At 36.8% G+C, this 22,116-nt stretch overlaps 1 protein-coding gene and 1 long non-coding RNA gene across 5 annotated transcripts in view; one reads left to right on the forward strand and one right to left on the reverse strand.

Moving 5' to 3' along the window:
• The window catches only part of LOC131061222 (magnesium/proton exchanger), a 115,135-nt gene that overhangs the window by 31,670 nt on the left and 61,349 nt on the right, over window positions 1–22,116 (reverse strand). For all 3 annotated transcript variants that reach the window (XM_057994756.2, XM_057994758.2, XM_057994757.2), the window contains 3 exons: window positions 12,020–12,138; window positions 11,672–11,772; window positions 7,327–7,463 (listed from right to left, as the gene is read on the reverse strand). In XM_057994756.2, the coding sequence (XP_057850739.2) occupies window positions 7,327–7,463; window positions 11,672–11,772; window positions 12,020–12,138 (357 nt within the window). The remainder of the gene's footprint in view (window positions 1–7,326; window positions 7,464–11,671; window positions 11,773–12,019; window positions 12,139–22,116) is intronic.
• LOC131061223 (uncharacterized) lies at window positions 7,940–17,283 on the forward strand. 2 transcript variants are annotated; one of them, XR_009358582.1, is made up of 2 exons: window positions 7,940–10,656; window positions 17,028–17,283. It is a non-coding gene; the product is annotated as an uncharacterized LOC131061223 (long non-coding RNA). The 2 variants fall into 2 exon arrangements; XR_009110517.2 differs by lacking the exon at window positions 7,940–10,656 and adding an exon at window positions 14,663–15,159.

Consider the following 22,116-nt stretch of genomic DNA (forward strand, 5'->3'; position numbering starts at 1 on the left):
CTGCTTCTAGTTGTTCAAGAATCACATAATAGCAAGCATATGCTTAAGGCTTTAAATTCTACCTTCTTGGTTCTTATTCTCAAGAAGAAGGGGGCTAATCAGTTGAATTTTTTTATCTAACCATAGCTCTTTGCAATGTTGTGTATAAGATTATCACTAAATTGATTGCAAAAAGACTCAAAATATGGCTTCCTTCATTGATCTCTGATGAGCAGGGGGTTTTGTGGTTGGTAGACAAATTTTGGATGGGCTTGTTCTTGCTTCTGAGGTTGTTCATTCCATGGATATTTCTAGGAAGAGATCCATGTTTATCAAATTGGACATGGCTAAGGCTTATGGCAAGGTTAAGTGGAGTTTTCTGCATAAGGTTCTCCTTGCCTTTGGTTTCAATTTGGATTGGGTTAACTAGGTTTTGAGTTGTGTGACCTCTGCTTCTTTCTCTGTTCTTGTCAATGACCAACCTTCATAGTTATTCAGTGCTTCTAGAGGTCTACGGCAAGGGGATCCTCTTTCTCTGTATTTTTTTATCATTATGGTTGAGGGCCTGGGATGCTTCATTAGGTCTCAAGCGTCTCAGGGCTTGATTCAGGGGTGGACTTGGGGGACTAGTTTACCTAAGCTCTCACATCTTCAGTTTGTGGATGAAATAAATCTTATTGGGGTAGCCCGTTGATCTAGAGAGTCTTGAAGCTTGATCCAATACACCTTCTTGAGTGACTTGTCCTACTCAACCCTTCAACTACTCAAGTCTATCCAATAGCACTTAGTAGGGGTTTATGCAAATGAGACCTCCAAGGTCTAAACCTCTTTGGCTTGCCTCCTAGGTATAGCCAATGGTTTTGGACAATCAACTCCACCTCTTGAGGTTGCCACCTCAATCACTCACACACCACTCCAGGGCTCCAAGAACTCCTGCAAGGATCTTAACACACAACCTCTTCCAAAGGGCTTACAATGCATCTACAAGATGTCTTTGAAGTATTTTGAGACTTTTAGGATCACCAAACCCATCTCTTTGGCTTCCTACTCTTTCTAGGTCTCTCAACGGGCTCAAATAGGCCTAATTGCATTAGCCCTCCCTTGGTGGTTTTATGGTCTTAGTTTGTAAAATTCCCAAACAAGTCTAGAAATAAATCATGGATTAGAGTACCCTTTTGGAAGTTACAGACAATACTGGAATAGTGCATCTGGGTTATCCATACAAGTGGGGTTTCCAATGTTGCACTGTTTTGGAGGGTTTAGGCCTCACAGGGTGACTTGGCAAGATGGGTTTGAAACTCTTCACCAGTCAAAAATCCTACTCCAAAAAATGTAGGATTATTCAAGGGAAATCTGAGGGCTTTCCATTGATGTGACACTTGGTCCTCCACCAATCCCCATGTGCTCATAAAACACACTTTTCTTGCTGTCCTAACTCACCTACTCCCAACGGTGAGCCTAGGTATTCATTGTTTCTCCTCCTCAAGGACTTGAAAAACTACAAATCCTATCCTAAAACTATATACAGACCCTAACCTAGCATTCTTCATGATTTCAACAGGTGCCATCAAAGATTGCTTAGGTTAGAGCCATTTTTGCACTTAAACCCTACTTGCAAGGGTTTTTATACCAAGTTGCAAAGAATGAATGTTATCTCTGCAACTATAAACAATCAAACCTGAAAATCAAACTTAATGGAAACTAATTCAATTAATACTCATACACTACAATGAGTTTACACCATCTAGTCCGTACTAGACCGTACCAAGCAATGAAAAACAAGTGTAACCTATCAAAAATGGTGAAAACAAGATTGCTTCACAATCCAAAAACTTGCTCTTGCATTTCCAATTCTTCCAACCCATAAAATGAAGTGAATTTTGGCTTTTATGCTCTTAGTTTAGCTAGTTCAACCAACTTTCCAACGCCTTTAACCAAAAACGCAACTTTTGCAAGAAATTGCAAAATGTTGCTCAACAACTTTTTACATCTTTTGACTCCAAGATGCAACTTTGCATTCTAATGCATTTTAGGACTCCCGAAGGTTCTCAAACACCCTAGAAGACCTAAACACAACACAATTGACCTCTATTACATGAATTTACTAATCTGGAGTACTTCTCCTGTGAACTACCTAAACATCTCACTTCTCAGGCTGACAACATCCTGAACACAAATGACTCAAACCAAAACTTGGACAACTCAACCATGGCTCTACTAAGTCCCAAATGGTTGGTCCATTATTACATCACAAAGATAACACACAAACTTGAAAGAAAACAAAAACTTTCATCTTGGAGTGTTAGGTGCCCTGTACCACCCATATTTAGGAGGCTGAGTCTTTCAGGAAAATGTTGGATGTCTATTTAGCTGCATCGGGGCAGCGGGTTAATGAGCATAAGTCTTCAATCTATATTTTCAATACCCTTGAACCTATCCAGAAGAGAATTGTCAATATTATGCGGTTCCAAATTTGCTCTCTTTCATTCATCTATCTAGGTATTCCTCTCTCTATTGATCGACAACTAAGGCCTTTCTGGTAGGACATGTTGGATAACCTACATCAAAAAGTTAACCACTGGACTCATCGGTGGCTTTCTTTTGCTTCTCATGTTACTCTCTTTCAATCTGTGATTCAGGCTCTTCCAACTTATAGAGGCTTTGTTCAGGCTTCTCCATTGTATTTCCTTAAGGAATTTAATGCCTTGTCTCGTCAATTCCTTTGGAGTGGTCACTTGCAATCTTCTAAATGGAGTTTGGTTAAATGGGAGTCTGTCTGCCGACCTAAATTTGAGGGTGGCCTTGGCCTTCATTCCACAGTTTTGCATAGTCAAGTTCTAACAGCTAAGTTATATTGGAGATGGTGTACCAATCAACATCAACTATGGGCTCGTATCCTTACTCGTAAGTATTTGGGTCCCATTCAAGGTTGGAATGTTCCCCGTTGCCAACTAGAGGGTAGAGGCTCTATGATATGGCATGTACTATGAAAACTGGAGCCCAACTTGTTAAAGATGGGTTTTTTTAATTTGTAACAAGGGTTCTGAGGCTCTCTTTTGGTTAGATTCGTGGGATGGTAATCCTCCCATTCTTTCAGTGTATCCTCATCTATAACCTCTTTCTACTAGCCTTGTTGCTGTTGGGTGGACTTCGGTGGGCCATTATAAGACTATTCAACATTTTGGACTTGTTATTGGGTACAGATGGAAGAGTCCAAGTGAATGGTCATCGAGGGGTTCAAAGGATTCTCGGCAGGAGCTTGCCAATATTCTTCCATCCCGAAATTGTAGTTCCTTGGAGGGTCTGAATATTCTAGCATGGGGAAAGGAGTCATTAGGGAAGTATTCTGTTGATGCTGGCTATATGAAGCTATTCCATCAGATTTATGGGGAGGAAGAGGTGTCTTGGTGGAAATAGGTTTGGAATAGATTTGCTTGGCCTAAATGTATTTTTTTCTTATGGTTGGTGGTTCAGAATCGTTGTCTTACTTGGGATAACTTGTGTAAGCGCAACTTTTGTGGGCCTTATATGTGTTTTCTTTGTTGTAGAAGTGAGGAGACAGTCTCCCACCTTTTCTTTCAGTGCTCTTTCACTAGGTGGATTTGGCATTCCTAGTGGGACTATTGGAATTGTTCTTGTTGGCATGTTTCCTCTCTGACCGAGTTTTGGGACTTTTGGGGTCAAACTCTTGTCAGCACTCCTTTTCTCCAAGTTACCTGGTCCTTAGGACCCACTTTTATTATTTGGCATATTTGGCTTGAGAGGAGTCGACGGATTTTTCAGGATGTCAAATTGGATGTTCAACATGTGTGGTGGAAAATTCAGCGTTCTATTCGAGAGACTATTTCGGCCAAGTGTGACCTTGCTAGGGGTGTGGCTCATGGGGAGATGGTTATTTGCAATCGCTTTAATTTTTCTATTCGTAACCCGAAAGTGCAATTGACTCGCCAGCTTATCAGAAATAGTTGTTTTCATCAAATGCCGAGGATTTCTAGGGTGGGTCATTGGAGCCCTCCTCCTTTTGGAGTTTTGAAGATCAATACTGATGGGTCTTCTAGGGGTAATCTTGGGCATGTTGGTATTGGTGGCATGAGACGTGATAGCTCTGGGCAAGTCCAATTTTTGTTCTCTATCTACAAAGGTTTTCATACAAATAACTACATGGAGGCTCTAGCTATTCTGTTTGTGCTGATGCGTAGTTGTTCTCTTCGTTGGCAAAGAATTGTTGTCGAATCAGATTCTCAGGTTGTGGCTACTTTGTTAAATCAATAGAAATTGGATGGTGTTAGTTGGCACTTGCAGTTGATTATTCGACAGATTCTCTTGTTCTGTAACTCTTTTGAGTTAGTTACTTTCATTCATATTCCCAGAGAATGGAATGGGGTGGTTGATTGCCTTGCTAAATGGGCTTTTGTCTTTATGGAGGGTTGGTCTATTGAGGATTGGGGACAACTCTCTCCAGAGTTGTCTCGCGTCTTGACTCATCTAGTGGACCATGATAAGTCTTTGTAGTTTTTTTCTATGTTGGGCTGTTTGCTTACTTTTGATGTACTTCTTTTCTTGGTTTGAATAAATTTTTACCCCTCTTTATTGTCACGAAAAAAAAAGAAAAAAAGATACAAATATTTTAAATCTATATATAATAACTCTAATCAATAACAACTTTTTATTAATTATACTTAATTTATTTTAATAATAATTTTTACATAAAAAATGTTCCATAAAACTATTCATTGAAATACATGGTTGTGAATTGTAAAGAAAGGTGCAGGATATTATAAATAATCTCACCATGTGTGTTTTTAATTTAAACATGAGTACTTGCACACAATTTTGAAGCTAATAAAATACATAGTTGTGAATTGCAAAGAAGGATGTAAGATGTTACAAATAATCTCGACCATCTATACTTTTTAATTTGAATATGATTACTCTATGTTTCTTCTAATCTAACTACAATAATAAACTACTCTACCAAAACCACTGTAACATTTCTCTTGTTCACTATTACAAAACCCTAAAAAAATATTGTGCACATTTTATCTCATACATTATTATGTTGTGTACCCAAGAAGAATATTGGGCATAGTGTGTTATTGTATATTTTATCTCATGCATTATTATGTTATGCCTTAAAAATACAAATTAAAATGCTACCATTGTTGATATGGCCTTCCTGGAAAGTGATTTTGGTCATTTGAACTTGATAGTTGCAACAAATTAAAATTTTATACAAGCCTCCTACCACCAGCATGCTTCTCCAAATGGTGACAGCTGGTAATTTTGGCAATAGATTCAGTTCATTGCAGTTCCTCAAGGTGGCTGAGTATTACCGTGATGAAATCGATCTCAGTTGGAAAGCTGTTGTGCAAGAACCGCAACACCAGAACAACATACACGATGGTAACCATCATAAGTGGTGTTGTAACTTGGGAATGATGATATTTTAAAATATACTCCTCAGCATTAATACTGGAAGGGACAATCTGGGTGACCTAATGGGCCAGCTGGAGTATTTGCAGTCTATGGTGCAGTTAATGAAAAAGAAAGTTCTGGAGTTAGAATGTCTTGGGTGTTTGGTCATGGCCATATTAATGATAACAATGTTGCAAATGCATAAATGTCTTTGGTTAGGAAAATTTAATTATGTATCGTAACTAAAACAGGTCAGAGGGAATCCCTGGTTCGATGGTACATTTTTTCAGCTTTTGCTGATTTGTTTACCGGATGTAATTGTGAGATTTGGTCCTATTTTGATTTAATAAATTCATACAACCTAAGTTACAAGGGGAAAAATTGGCAGTAATTACTAGACTTAAAACTACGAAGAAACGAGCATGCATATTGGCACAAGTAGGGGAAATGCTGAATTTCTTGGGACCCAATATATAGTTTGTCATGAAAATCTCTACGCATAAAAAATTAATTTTTTCTTTTTTTTTATCATATTATCAACATTATATGCATAATCATTATTAAAATAAATAAAATGATAACAAGTGCCACATAGTGGTGAGTACTTCCCTTTGTTAATTTTTTAATTGAGTGTAATTGAAATCTTAACTAATTTGAGTTGTATATACTGAAGGTGAAATGAATATTCACATTTTTAGTAATAATCATTTACAATATAAGTGATTTGATCATAAAATATAAACGAAGTTGAATATGAATGTACACAACTTATTTTAACAACTTAATTTATACCAATAAATTATGTAAAATGTTTTTGTTATTTGAAATGTTTTTACAATATATGTTTACAATAAATACAAGAGAGATATTACATCAAATGCATTTGTTTCTATTTGGTGTGTTGTTTTGTATACAATTTTCACCATGCATAAGTCTTATTGCATTTGTACTTACTAGTCTAGCTATTCTTTGAGAGCTTGAATAGTATTGAAAACTATAAAAATGATGTTTTTCCAAAAAAACAAAAAAAAAACTCAATCATGAGCTAATCTTTAGTATTTCATTTTGCACAAGTAACTTTAGAAAATAAAAATATTTTTAAAAACAAAAATAGAACCTTGTTTGTAACTGGTTCAAATAAAAAAGAAAAACTCTATTTACCTAAGGACAAATACTAATAAAACACTACATTACTATATTTTTATTTATGATTTATAATTTAAGTCACTACTATTTTCTTTCTTTTTTTATTTGTTTTCAGTTTTCAGGGCTTTCAGCAGGGCCCTGTGCAGGTTCTTCGCATTTCTGAAGAACCCAGAACATTCCCAAGGAGAACAAGCACCAAGATTAGCACCAGAAGCATTTTGGTTTGAGTACAGAAGATAGTTCTAGAATCCAGTGCTCTGTATCCCAATGGGGAGATCTTTGTACCGTAGTATACTTTATAGATGTTTGGCCTTAATACATACCAACATACATGCATTCATATACATAACAACCCCTTTGCATCACACCCATGTGTTCACTTCATTTCAGGTAATTATTATTGTATATCATTGAAGCTCATACACCAATCTCTTTCCATTATACTATTTCTATTTTTCTTGTTGATTCACACATATATTTAAGATTTACCATATAATGAGGCTATGAGACACATTGCTGTTTCCTTGCCCTTATAGATGGCTTTAGAAAAAAAAGGATTTCGTATTTCTAATTCATTGGCTTAAAGATATCGATGACAGATATTGCATTTGTTCTGACAAATTGTAGTTTGTACCTTTCTAACATCATTTTATTCGCTGTGCATAGTTTCTTTTTTTAACCCAAAACAACATAGCTCTAGATCATTATGTCATGGTCATGAGGAACCAAGGTACTCAGGATAAGATTAAAACATTTTTAACTAACTGTTTACTGAATCTAACTTACAGTAAGTGCGTCCTTCAGCTGTTGAAGGAAGACCAAAGAAATATTTACTCTTTTTGTACCAGCTGGAACATTGAGATCCCCATCCAACGAGAAAGTTTCCATATTTTCTCTGTGAGGTACTTGCTCAGAGATACAATCTGCACAAAATGCAGAAGCAAGAATATAAAACATGTATTTTATAGGAATCATAGATGCAAAGTATGTTTTGGAAGAAATGAAACAATAGGCAGAACATCTGATTTCTTGGTTGTATTTTCACGAAACCTACAATAGAGAATGTAACCAACTCCAGCTCAATTTTAAGCTAAGAAAACCCTCATAATTTTCTAGTTCCACAATGAAATCAATAGAATTTGAATGTTGCTAAAATATTCCAACTCAAAATGCATACTAATTGGCAGCTAATATTCCATGGCATTTCTGGGACAGGGATCGTAGAAATTGTGTAGATGATAGGGGATGGAAGATCCTTTTAGGGATGGCAAAGAATGGCACTTAAAAAAGATAGAAAATCCAAAATATAAGAAACTATTATGCAGTCCACTAATACAATACCCATAACTAAGTTACGGGTTCGGGTTCGAGCGGATTCGGCAAATTTTTTTCTTTCTTGGGTACGGGTACGGGTTCTTCCGTATATATATATATTTAATTTTTTTTTATATATATATGTATGTCATAAATTATATATATGTTCAAACATCAAAATTATATATGGTCATAGTTCAAACATACAATGTAACTTTCCCGTACAATGATACATAAATGATAGCAGAGAAATCATAAATGAGTTGAATGAATGTTTTGATGCATGAAATGCATCATAAAGGGGCGGATTAGGGTTTAGATGTTAAAATAGGATTATAAAAACCGATTTTTATTTGTTTTCTAACCCGTGGGCCCCCTTTTTGGGAACCTACGGGCTTGGATTCACCCGGGTCCTCCTAGGTTCCTGTCCAGGTGGCTGGGTTCTCTATGGGTCCTAACCCAGCCGCCTGGCAGGACCCAGGTGGGACCCAAGTCAAACCAGGACCAGGACCTGGGCATTTTATGGAAGAACCGGTATCTGAGACCTATAAGTTAAATATGAACTCTAACTTTCTAAAATACACAAATTTGAAAGGAACTCATCATGTATAAGGTCCACAGGTCCATAACATTAAAGTTTAAACCATAGTTACCAAATATAGTTTGGTCTAGACTTTTTGGACTAGCCAGATTTGTAGAATTAGGTCTGGATTTTTTCAATTTTCATAGGAATTTTACCCTTTCTTTTTAGAAAATTTGGGATCTCCAAAATTTTTGACCTCCCAAATGAATCAATTTTTTTTAACCTGTTAGAGTTGTAATTTGCATCTTTCAATGCGACACAAAATAGATGTACAGTAGATCTGCTATTTGAATAAGGGGAAACTCCTTGCAAAATAAAAACTAACCTAAAATTGGACATGTACTTGTGATTATTTGGGTGATTTATGTTCATGGTGAATAGAATTTTATTGTCTCCAACTAGAAATTTTATCTATTTTCTGACTTTTTAAAACAAAGGAATTTTATCTATTTTCTAACTTTTTAAAACAAAACACAAACTAGAACTGAAAAATAAAAATGAAACCAATTGTTGAAAACTTTGTGCCAAACCTTCTATGTTTGAGAAACAACTTCAGCTTCACCCCAAACTAATGAAGTTCACTTCTAGATAGTAAATAATCCAAATGAAAGTTCTGGTTACGGTCTGATATGTGATAGACAAACAACTTAGCATCCTCTTATATGCAATTACACTCAGATCTAAGTAGCCAATGCTCAGAAACTTCAAATACAGGTGCTGGTATGACTGAAAATAAATGAATAAGCCCCTCAAATATCAATAAACATTCAAGAAGGAAACCCTAGGTTATTAAACTTGCATGGATCTGAATTAAATACCAATTTATCACCTTCAAAATGCCTTTATTAGATTTGCAAAATGCTAGAGCAACTTACAGTGATTTATATGCACAATTTCAGATTTGCAAGAATTGAATGTGACTAGAAATGATGAATGTACAGCGGTAGTATGGTGAATATTAAACAAGCTTGGTGGTTGGATCTTAGTATAGAAGTACTGTAGAAGCAACAATGGCGAGGCAAAAGACTTAGCGAGGTCGCATGGTAGCTGGGAACTATCAATTAGAGGTCACACCAGTAGTCCCAAGCCTTCCAAAATGTTGATAATAAAATATCTACAAACAGAAAAAAGATGCTGATGCTGTTTACCAAATAGTGTAATAACCACTCCAACTTTTTTTGAAATTTTCATATGAAGCAAAGCTGCAATGCAATGTATTTCACATTTTCTGATCACCTGGTTCCCGAAATGGTCAAGGTGAGAGCATACATGTATAGGATCGCACCCAATTATGAAGTGCAAAACCAGCCAGATTTTCCTTCTTCAGTAGAGTCTGCTTGATGCAAGAAATTGAAAGGAAACACACTAGGTGGCAAAGCTACCCAAATCTGCACTTCTTCAGTGGAGTGTGCTTAATCTAAGAACTGAAAGGAAACGCACTAGGCGGCAAAGCCAACCACTTCTATGCTTATTTACTGGAGTATGCAGTTACATCAAAATGTAAATATGAAATCACTGGCAGTACTACCATCCCAGGTATTACAAGATAATTTTGAATAAATAATTTTGATCATTTGTGAGCTTTTCTTTTAGTGACAGGTTTGCAGGATTCAAAAGAAATTGTTTAATCTTTGGAAGGATTTAGAGGAAACAATTGATATTTTTCCTTGGTGTGGGTTTACCTCAAATTTGATGTGGAATTTCTATCCTAAATTCTTGGCGTGTGAACATTATTGCCTTTGAAATGGCATGGTTTATATAATCAGCAAAGGACGAATCTGCTATTTATTCCTCTTAAGGTGGACGCAAGGGTTTGAGATCCTGAAGGGTTTCTACTCACTGAATGAGGGATTCTTTTGTGGTGTTGTGGGAGTGTTGGAAGAGTTAAGGTACTGCATGAGGATTAGCATCAGAGTGTACTGGGGACGTTGGAAGTTATTCTCTGCTGTCCTAATCTTAATGCTAGTCAAATCTCAGGACTTAGCTGGGTGTGAACGAGAAGGTAGATTTATGGAACGTGGGATTCAAATATGAACAGCAGTGTTGTGGAAGTGAATTAAATCACAAAAGAGATTCATGAAGGTAGCTTCAGCAGTTTCCTTTCTGGTGGAACAATACACATCACCCTAATCCATTGTAATCATGTTTGAAGATCTAAGTGCTGGACACAAATGATTCTAGTGATTCTTACAATCAAAGTTCTTACTCAGCAAGTACAGGTCAGAAATAAAACTTTGCCACTGTTTTCTATAGCATCTTTCCTTTTAATAGCGTTTCTATAAATCTGAAAAAAATAGTGACAGAATTGTGATTAAAGGTTTGCTGTGATTCTATTTATGTATTTATGCATTGTTCATTGATCTGAAATCTTTGCAATCTGAAACTTATAAAATCTGCAAAGAAGAAAGGCAAACATGTTCATAGCATACAAACTGAAACCGCTCCCAAAATCAGTCAAGCAAACTGTTTGATAAAATGTCCTGGCAAAGAATGCAATCAGTTTGGATGCCAACTGTTTGTCAAATTACCTTCATAGCCGAGTGGGTGTAAGAAGTGTAAAAATTATAGTAGCAACAGGGGTGGACTACTACAATTGTACAACTACATTTTCCAAGTGGTTTACTCAAACCCCAATTTAAAACTTTATGCATATCAATGATTGGACCTTGCCATTACCCCAACAGCCTCTCCTCGTTATTTTATGTTGTTTTTCATCAACTTATCTTTCCATTTTAATACTTTTTTAAAGAGCGTTTTTGAGCCTTCCTTTCTGATGACTTATAATCTAGTATCATCACAGCATTGACTTTCTTTCCTAATACAATGTGAAAGGCATCTTGAAGTTTACCATTCCCAAATAGTTGGTTGTAGGGTATCCCTAACATATTAATGACTTTTATGGCCCTTGAATTTGGTTTGGTAATTCGTTTATCCCTTTATGAGTGAAATCAAAGGTAGACGTCAAAATTAGATAGAATAATCCCTTAAAAATCTAGATGAATTAGTGTTGGTTTTATTGCATATCCTTTTTTATTGATTATGTAAATCTGTGTCACATTGAGAACAACAATTTACCTCTTCTTGGATTTCATTTGAGATACCGGCACTTGCAAAGAGTGCAATCAATATGCACACACTAAGAAAATTTTGGATACACATTATTTCAATTAGACTAGATATATGCTTTTGACATCTTTGTACCAAGTTGCTTATTAGAATGAATAGAGAATATACCAACAGTATGATTCTGGGGTGCAGTAGAAGAATCTTCATGACTTCCTCCCTGTAAGCTAGTCTCAGCTGGCACCCAGTCGTTTGGTCTATCTTCTCTTAGCCTGTAATAAAAAAGAACTGATTAATTTATCAATTTAAGAAAAATATGCTTGAAACTTCTTCTTTATGTGACCAAGGGAACTTCAGTAACACTAAGTCCTTATTAACTCAGACAGATCAAATCACTTTCTCCTATGGGTTAATGTGATTATGTTATTATATTCAAAAGAAACATGGCCATGATGCATAAATCAGTCAATTCTTGGAAGCGCTAGGGTAAAAGCTTCTTGTTAAATATCACATGCATACATTGGAAGTGAGAAATAACGCCACCCTTTATCTTGTGCATATGCATGCAACAAGAGCAAACCAAACTGCAACAGGGTCAATGCTGCTTCCCAAATAGTCACTACATTTGGAGTCCACACCTACAAAAATCCAAAGAACCTTACTTTAAATTGACATATATCAAACACGTTCAGAGTATTCAGAAAAACCCTATCAAAGCAATTACATATCCTATGGTTGCCATAGTTTTATCCTTTAAGAAACAATCTCCAAGTTACAACATTGTGTGTGTGTGAGAGAGTGAGTGTAAGAATCAGGGATTTATATGCAGGAACATATTGGAAACATATGTGTATGCGGGAAAAGCGGGGCAATGAAACTTAAAATGTGAAAAATAAAGTTCAAAGAGGCTTGTCCACACACCCACAGGACTTCTTTGTGCAAGTTATGGAGTCATGAAGAATGACTCAACTTCCCAAGGATGGTTCCATGGTTCTCTATCTCACAAGGCCCCTCAAGCCAATGCCTTTGCTCTCAGATCACTGAGCAAAGTGGCTTAGGGATGACAAATGCAAGAACGAGGGATGCTTATGATTGATTTAGTTATGAAAATGCCTCCTATCTATGCATGATTCTACAAATGCAATAAACTAGATTATAACATGATATACTAGTTTATGAGGTAAGCTAATGATAAAGGAAATAGTCTAAAATGCTTATTAGATTTATTCCTATAACAAAAAGAAGCTAGATGTGTTAATAAATTGAGCATAAATGATATACTATAGCTTGCATGGATCCTTAAAATGGAGGAATGAGAGCTCTATTTATAGTGAAAATAGGGCAATGGATGGTCAAGATTGAAAGAGTTAATCAAGGGTCAAGTTTGAAAGTTGTCAATCCATGTTTTTAATTTTCACCAATGAAATGGTGACAATTGTCAACATAAGGCTGGTTGAGAGGAGAGGTAAGAAGCATTAAATGCTTGAGAAGACATGAAGGTTATCTTAGGAGGTAAGGGTTAAGGTTAGGTTAGGTTTATCCATTGGATAAAGCTTTTACCCAAGGGGTAAACTCTTGTGCAAAGGTTAAAGGAATAACCATGGTCAAAGCAATAAATGTTTGATGAGACCCTTGGGTTAGATGGAGGTTAAGTTAGGCAAAAAGTCTTTAACCATGCCACAAAGGGTTAGTTAACCATTAATGGTTTGAAGACTTTGGGGACAAATTTGTAAGAGTCCTTCCAAATTTGTAGCTTGTTTAATGGATAAAGGCTTTAATGCCTTTTGAAGACTTTACTCCAAATTTGAGAAGTGACCTCCTCAAATTTAGGGAAAGGGGATTGTTATCACTTGAACCTGCACCCTTGTTTGCTAAGCTATCAATTCTGCAGGCTTGTGACACATGGGAACCCTCTTAGGCTTGTGGGTTGCCTAAAACTTGGAGTGAACCTCCAAAGTAAGCTGGTTCTTTTCAAATTCTTCACCTAAACTAACAATTTCTTCAAGGAAAAGAGTAAGGAGGAGAACATGTAAAACTGAAATCTAAACCTAAGGTGATTGCACCAGATGATATGTTGAAATTCAACTAAGCAAAAGATACATAGTATAACAGTGATAATAAAGTTCTTTTACACTAACCAACAACCCATAATCTTTGCATCAATACTTCATAAGAAGGCTGGGTAATCACAGTCCTAAGAGGAAAAAAGAAAAAAAAAGAAACTCCTTTCACAACCTAAGACTGGTAATCACTGAAAAAACACAGCTTATGACCTGCAAGAACATATGTATTTCTATATAAGGCATCAACAGAAAGTGCAATTTTAAAGGGGCAAAAGCCAACCACAAAAAACTGACTAACACTAAAGACACAATAATAGAAAAATGAGAAGTAGAGAGGTAAGCCAAGTTATTATCCCTACCAAAAAGGTATCACCAAGCTTTATAATTCCTGAAAATGTGTTACAAAAACATTCCTTCTTGTAGAGAGAACTCAGAAATTATAGTCTGCTAAAAAGATGAATGAAGAAGAACCCTTACAAAAGTGAAGCCTTCCAGTATATATGCTTTTACAAAAGGTAGGCAAAAGGACTCCACCTCCTCTTTTTGGGTCGAGCAGACTCAAAAAACCCACTTTTTAGGGCCCCAAACATGTCTGAAAGGGAATGCACTTGAGCCAAAAGTCAAGCCACCCCATGTCTTCACATAAAAACCCTTAATTGCACAATAAATGACCCATCAAGCCCTCATTAATGCAACAAATATCTCCTTTTTGACCTCTTAAAAATACATCTTATAAAGTGACTTTTTGAAATTTATTATTTAATTAAATATTTTGTTTTATTTTATGCTTATGTTTTAAAGGCAAAATGCTAATAAATGAAATAATGATAAAATTATTAAATAAAGTGACCAATTTCACTTTAATAACATTTTATTATTATTTTATTTGTTATTATTTTGATTTTAATTATATAAACATAAGGTAAAATAAATTATTTAATTAATATAATAAAAAATTATTATTTCACTTTAATTATTTGTATTTTTTTTTTATCACTTATTCAAAGGTCCTCATAAAAGACATTTATTAAGTGATTTATTAATATCACTTGATAAATGTCTCATTACATTACATCCATTAAGTGATGTTAATAAATCATTTAATAAAAATGTCTACTCCTTAGGCACTTTATGGGGAAATAGAGAGGAGATAGAAAAATAAAATAGAAGGCAAAAAGCCTTAGACTATTCGATGGATTTTTTAGGGAAAGAGAACCTTAAAATACTTCATTTCTTCCTCATTTCTCCTTATGCGATATTTCTCTTCTCTGCTGCAAAACGCTTTTCATGCCATGTTAGGGTTTGGAGCTGCAAAATCGATGATTCTGGGTGCCGCCACAGGGATTTCTTGTTGTGTAAAAGGCGTGGAGACTGCACTCTTCGTATTTTCTTTGGCATTTGATACTTTTCCTTCTGCTGTGACGTGGTTTTTTGCGAGCTGGGCGCTATTTTCTTTCTCTCTGCCTTGTTTCTGGGTGCCGCCATGAGGAAAACGCAGGGGCTTCTTGCTGGCCGTGATTCTTCCTTTGGACAAAATGGGGAAGATTTTTTTGGAACAAAATTCTGCAGGTCAACAAACACCTACAGTTGCACTTGGTATGTCTTTGATAAACAGCGTAAAAGCTTCATTCTTGACTCCATACTACCTTTGAATGTTAATCTAAACATGATGATTCATTGTGCATTGTTGTGGGTCCTTTGGCTTGGCTAGGGCTTTATAAAAAATCTGCTCATTTGCTTGCTCTATATTCTCTGTTAAAGCCGTGAGTTCCTTTTACAGTTGTGCATTTTACTGAGACTTTTTCATTAGACTTTGCAGCTATGAATGCCGTCATGACTGGTTTTAAGCATATTTCCACTTCTGAAAGTCGATTTACATAGCAATTTGATTTTTTTGAACAATTAAAAGGACTGCAAAAAAAAAACGCAAGAAGTTGAAAACCCTCTTTTTGCTTCTTTCAAATTTGTACTATGCTGGCATGTTAAAAGATACACCTTCTGAAAACTGTAGACACATTTTTCTGGGTTTGGATACTGAAAAATGGTTGAATTTATGAAAGTGCTTTCCATAAAAGTTGATTTTCTGAAAAATCTCTTTTTAAAAAAAACTGATTCTCCAAAAATATGAATTGCCATGGGGCTCTTGCGTGTGGCTCCGCCTTTCTTCCTTTGAACCCATGCTTCTCTGGCAGACATTAGTGGGTTTTTCGGAAAAATAAAATCGATATTCTCCATTTCTTCATTAAATCTGCTCTTTAGCTGTTTGGACTGCATAATATTGCATATCTTATGACTTAAATGCTGTTGCAAATTGACTGTCCTGAAATTGCGTTGAAGTCTGCCCTTTGGGGAATGAATACCCGTGACTGTAATTGAAGTTTAGAAGCATTTGTATGACTGTATTTGTATGATGCACTCCTCCATTTTGTAATACTGACCCTACATTGGCTGCAAATGCATTCTATGGTGCTTGCAACACATGATTTGTTCACTGCATTATGTACTCTGATTGCACCACTATTTGCCAAATCATTTATGATTTTGAAGGCTTCTAAAACTCACCATTCGAATAGTGTGATTGTGCATCATGATCTTCAAGTCTGCATATGACTGTTTTTAAGATCTCCATCTTCCTTAATGCTGCTCACACCATCCTAGAAACTCCTGTAGAATGTTAACAACGGATTGCTTTTCTAGTTGCAACAGCCTGTTATTGTGTTTTATGACCGCATATATTGAATTCTTTGCTCACAGAAAGATAGTAAAATATGCATCATGTATTCTCTTTGTTTTCTTAGCATGCTGTGCATCGAATAATCCACTTTTGAACCTTATTAGATTTTGAGAAATAATCAGCAACATGAGTATTCTCTGCAGATTTGTTTCCCATGCGTGTTCATTGTCATTGATTGCTCCTTCATGATTATGAGGTTCTTTTCAACCTTATCGCCTTGTTACAGGCTGTGGCATTCACTAATCACGCATGCCTTTCTCTGTATTTGTGTTGGGATCATTTGTCGCTCACAGAGTGCTTTAACAGCCTTTTCTAATTTTATTTGACTGAGACCAGCCTGGTTATGATTTTGACAGTAATGACTAACATTGAGCCTATGAAAATGATTCCTATGCTTTGGATTCACTGTACTTGTCCTAGGACTGCTATATACCTTGCCCATTCTGTAATAGCATGCTGGGCTCAACCCTTGTGGGAGCCACATTTCACCCCACATGCCGAAAATGAACATGATCAGATTTGTAGCTGTACATGAAACAAACATATCAGATAAAAAGATGCCTATGTATGATGATTTTTCCTTGATTTCTCTTGGACACCTAAAATATGCATCTCCTTTCTTTGCACATCAGGACTGATTTATACATGTATAAGTGAATGCTCATGTATAGTGTATGACCTTTCATTGCTTAGAACACAATTCTAACCTGTTGCCTATTGGATCATGCAGGAAAAAGGAGTGTTGAGGACCTGGGAAGCAAGGAGGAGCAGGACGACACCAGCAGATTTATGGATCAGCCAACGAGCGCTAGTCATTCAGGCAATGACTGGTCACCCTCTAGACATGCATTTTAGCATTTACTTATTCATGTGTAAATTTAGTTTTCATGTGCATCATGCATATTGAATGAACATGGTCAGTCTCACGGCTTATTGTGTGAGACATGCATTCTATCATTTTAATAAAGCTTACATTCTTTCCGAAAGACTTGCCTAATCTTTCAATGCTTTGGTCATTTATATCAATGAAATGCTTTCTTTGCAATCTTTGCTTTCTGCACATTGAGGTTATTTCCTTTGTAATAAAATGCAATCATAGAGAGGCCATTAAATTCCACTTGCTCAAAAACTTAGTGGCTCTACCTGATTGAGTCTGTAGGTGAAAATCTGGTAACAGGGATAATGGATGGGTTTGGGGTTAATTGATTAGGATTAGATGGATTCTGGAAGAAATTAGGAATAGGGTTTAGGATGCAAGTGGGAGATGTAGGAAAATGCAAGTGGGTGAGGGAAAATAGAATTAATTAAAATAAATTGCTTTATTTCAATTTGGTTGCAAGTTGGGGATTTAAATAAATTAGATTTATTTAACTGGGGCAAACTATTTAATTAAATGTGAATTTAATTAAAAGTAGAGAGAAGGGTTTTAATTAAATAAAATGATTTATTCAATTAAATGACATAAAGGGCTAAGTGAATTTAACTAAATAAATTGAATAATTTACTTAATTAAATAGAGGAATGAGAATAAAATGAACATTAAATATTCATTTAGGAATATGGTCATTTTTATACATCTACAATATGAATTAGGGATTTACATTGTAGGAACATATTATAACCTTAGCAATTAATAAATAGTCCCTTTTAGAAGGTTAGAATAGTGTTGAGAAATGAGAAGAAAGCTCTTATATTTTGTTCATAGTTTTTCCTTATATGTTTCATTAATATATTACAATAAATTAACTTATTCTTAGTTATTAGCATCATTAGCCACTGTATTTTTTGCTATATTATGTCCTCTCCTTAAAATGCCAAATGCATTTGATGTAGTGGAAAAACGAGAATTAATTTTAGAGGTCAACAAGATATAAGATTTCCCATTTCCTGTACACTTTTATACTATTTTATTACAAGACCTTCTCTGAGATAATTAAATATATAGAGCATGGAGAGTGGGAGAGCGGGAGTGGGAGCGGGAGGGGTTTCTTGTGTAGGAGTTGCAGAAGATGGGGAAGACAATGTTGTGGATGACGATGATCTCATCCCTCTCCTCCTTTCACCTTCTAAGCCGTCTGATGGGGCTCTTTGTGGCTCTTCTTTGCTGGAATGGTGGGTGGAGGAGTTTGGCACCGAGGAAGGAGTGGAGGCTGCGTCAGCAATGGAGGCGTTTTGGCAAGGATTTTTTGTGGCCTCTGTTTCTGGTCATCAAGGGTGTGCGGTGGTTCCTGTCATTGGCCTTTTTTCTGCTCTTTCTTTGGTGGGGGGTATTATCCTGATGGTGTTTGGGTGGATCTGGGACCCTGGCGGATCTCTTGTGGAGAGGCTCTATGTGTTCTCTCCTCTCCTTTGTGCTGAGGATTTGTTGCTGTTCTGGCCTTTGGCGCTCTGGTTCTTCAAAGGAGCTTCCTTTTTCGGTTCTTCTCTATTAGGCTACCCTCCTATGGAAGTGGAGAGTTGGCCTCGGTGTGAACCTTTGAGAGGGGTTTCTTGGCTCTTGCTCTCTTCCCCTCCTTGTCTGTTAGAGGTGACCATATTTCGTATGGAGGTGGATATTTGGTGGAAGGGAAAGGGCTGGTTTTTGCTTGCTGCTAGAGAGTGCTAGTTGTTGTCTTTCTGCTTCATTTTTCGTCCTGTAGAGGTGGAGCTCTTTCCTATTGAGGTGGAGAGATGGAATGTTGGGGATTTTCAACTTTTGGTGCTCCTCTTGCAGAGTTGTCTTTGGTGTGAACCTTTGAGAGGGGTTTCTTGGCTCTTGCTCTCTTCCCCTCCTTGTATGCTAGAGGTGACCATATTTCCTATGGAGGTGGATATTTGGTGGAGGGGAAAGGGCTGGTTTTTGCTTGCTGCTGGAGAGTGCTGGTTGTTGTCTTTCTACTTCATTCTTCGTCCTGTAGAGGTGGAGCTCTTTCCTATTGAGGTGGAGAGATGGAATGTTGGGGATTTTCAACTTTTGGTGCTCCTCTTGCTGCTGGCTATGGATGCCGGTTTCTTCTCTCTTGGGAGTCTCCTTGGGTGGGGCTGGAAGTTCTTTTTTCCAGACTCCCAGCTTGTCTCCTGGACTGGTTCCTTTTTGTTGTTTCTTGGTTTGGCCTCCTTCCTTCTGGTTTTTGGGGTCTTTGTTCCCCCTTTTTCTAGTTGTGGATTCCTGGTTTATCCTATAGGCAAGACGGTTGCTAATAGTTTTAAATGGCATAATCTGTCTTTCTGTTGTCTTTGGTTTGGGGAAAATCCTGTGTTTGGAGTTCTGAGCTCATCATTTAAGGTTGAGGGTGACTGGAAAAACCCCTGGTTGCTGGTTTTGGGTTCCATTTTAAAACCCAGTTTGAAGGTTGAGGGAGCCTTTCAAAACCCCTTCTAGCCAGATTCAAATTGTATGAATATCTGCTATAATCTGGTGTTGTTATTGAAGGTTAGGGGTACCTTTCAAAACCCTGATAGTTGGCTGAGGGTGCTTGGTATACCCTCGATTATTACTGTTTCGTACTATAGTTTGGAGCTGTAGCTTTGTTGGGTGTGGCATGACTATGCTGGTTGTTGCTGGTTTTAGTCATCTTTACTGGATTTTGGCTGCGGTTTTTCATAGTTTATTTCTTTTAGCAGCCTACTTTGTTGGGTTCTAGATCCCGGTAAAATCTATTGGGTTTCGGGTCCCTCCAAAACCTGTTGTATGGGGTTTCGGGTCCCCTCAAAACTTGTTTTTCCCCTAATCAAAAACTATATGTGTTGCCAATTCTGTCAATTGGAAGTCACCTTTCACTCTAGCTCATATATCTCATATGGCTATCACTTGATCAATTACTCACTCAAATAGAGTGTGACTTGTTGTCATGTTTTCAGACATCGCCCCATTGCAAATGGGGACCCCCACGTTTTCGCTTCTTAGCTTAGTCGTTTTGCTTAGTAGCTTAGCTTGGCAATAATTCCGTAGTCTTTAGCATTTGTTTGGATTTCATTTTGTCTTGTCAAGTCCAGTAAAGGTGTGTTGGGTGACCCTTGGAATGTCTTAAAAGTGTGTTGTCTTGTCCTTGGGTTTGGTCAAGTCAAGAATTCGAGTTTCGAGTCAAGATTGAAAAGTGAGGTCAAAGTTGTCAAAAATTGTCAATGTTGTCAAAGTTGCAAAATGTTATCATAGTTGTCAAAAGTGCAAAAATTGTTGTCAAGAAAGTTGTCAGGAGGATTAAGATATGAAAAATGATGAATTATCTAAGGATGTGATGTCCTGACAGGAATTATCTGACCTTGATAGGAGGGAAAAATAAGGAAAATTTTGTATGAATCCTTGGAGAATCCTATTGTGAGGTATGGAATTCAAAGTTCGAATGTTTAAAAATCCTTGTTTGAGAAAGGGAATTCCAAAATTAAGATGTATAATCCTAAGATGTATAATCCAAGGTTTAAGTGGGGATTCTCTAAGTTCAAATTTTCCTTTGTGTTTCATGGAAAATCCTTGGCAAGGTATGATCACCCTATGAAGTGTGCTCAATGTAGTCCCTTTCTAGCCTTGATATGCACCCTTGAATGTCCTTCTTCATCATGGATTTTTGCCTCACTTAGTCCCTTGACACCTTGCAAATGTGCTTACCCCTTCACTTTTGTCCTTGAGCAGCATGGATTAGCACTCATGTTTGTCCATAGCCTCACCTCATATGCGCCCTAGGTTGTCCTTAACCACATCTCAAGTGTACCTTCATTTGTCCTTGACAATGTAGGATTAGCGTCCTTCATTTGTCCATGCTCGATGTGAAATTGTGCCCTTCCTATTCCCTAGTCCATGTACACACCAAATTAGCTCCTTCCTCTGTCCTTATGCAACCTGAAAAATGCGCATAGGGCTGTGCTTGGAAACATGGAAATTCTGCCCTAGTTGTCCTTTTGGACACCTTCAAAACCTGCCTATCTAGTCCTTGACCACTATGAAAACCCACCCTTAGTCCTTATGCAAGGTAGGAATACGCTTAAGTGTCCTCCTTCACCTTGAAGGTCTGCTAGCAAATCAAGGTCGTAAAGGGCAGAAATTCGTATAACAAGGCAGAGCAGAATCAATGTTAAAGCAATTTGAAGTGTGTTGTGAACTGTAGCGCATCACCCTATATACCATTCAATTTAACCCAAACCCAGTCAACTTGAGTGAAACTAAGGAAATTTAACGTTTTTAAAGCCAAATTAAAGGGTTTCAGGACAACCGACTTAATATGAGGATAATTCAAGTTTAAAATGCAAACAAATACTTATAGGGTCGGCCTCATTAAGGATTGTGATTCCTAAAAGGGTGAACTGCTATAAATTAGAAATCAAGACCTAATTTCAAATGCTATTGACAATCAGATCACAGCAGAGCAGAGAAGTAGATGCGAATTTTAAGAACCATTCAAGAGAAGAAAAAGAGGAACTAAATCCAGCAAACAAGTGGGAGATCAATGCAAGGGCATAGAAGATCAAAGCAATCATTCCACACCAATTCGAAGAATTCAACAACAGGGAGTAAATCAGAACTAATTCAACAGCAACAAATGCAAATTGGAACAGCAGAAATCAGGTTACAAGTTGATCATTGAATGAAGGGAAAAAGGTGCCTAAGTGTTAAAAAAATTAAGACAAGCAAAAATGGATGTCCAAGGTTGAAAGGGAGCAATCAGATCAGAATTAAAAGGAGATGACATTGGGAAGAAAGTTACTAATTCATGCACATACTTGAACGAATTTCTTCATCAATTCCAGATTTGAACATCATTCTATAGGAATTTTAATTGTTGAAGGTGCAATTTCTAGAATTCTCAGGTCATTTCCAGATTTCCTAGATGTTATTTCAGACTGAA

This window comes from Cryptomeria japonica, chromosome 7 (genome assembly GCF_030272615.1).
Source record: "Cryptomeria japonica chromosome 7, Sugi_1.0, whole genome shotgun sequence".
NCBI classification, from domain to species: Eukaryota; Viridiplantae; Streptophyta; class Pinopsida; order Cupressales; family Cupressaceae; genus Cryptomeria; species Cryptomeria japonica.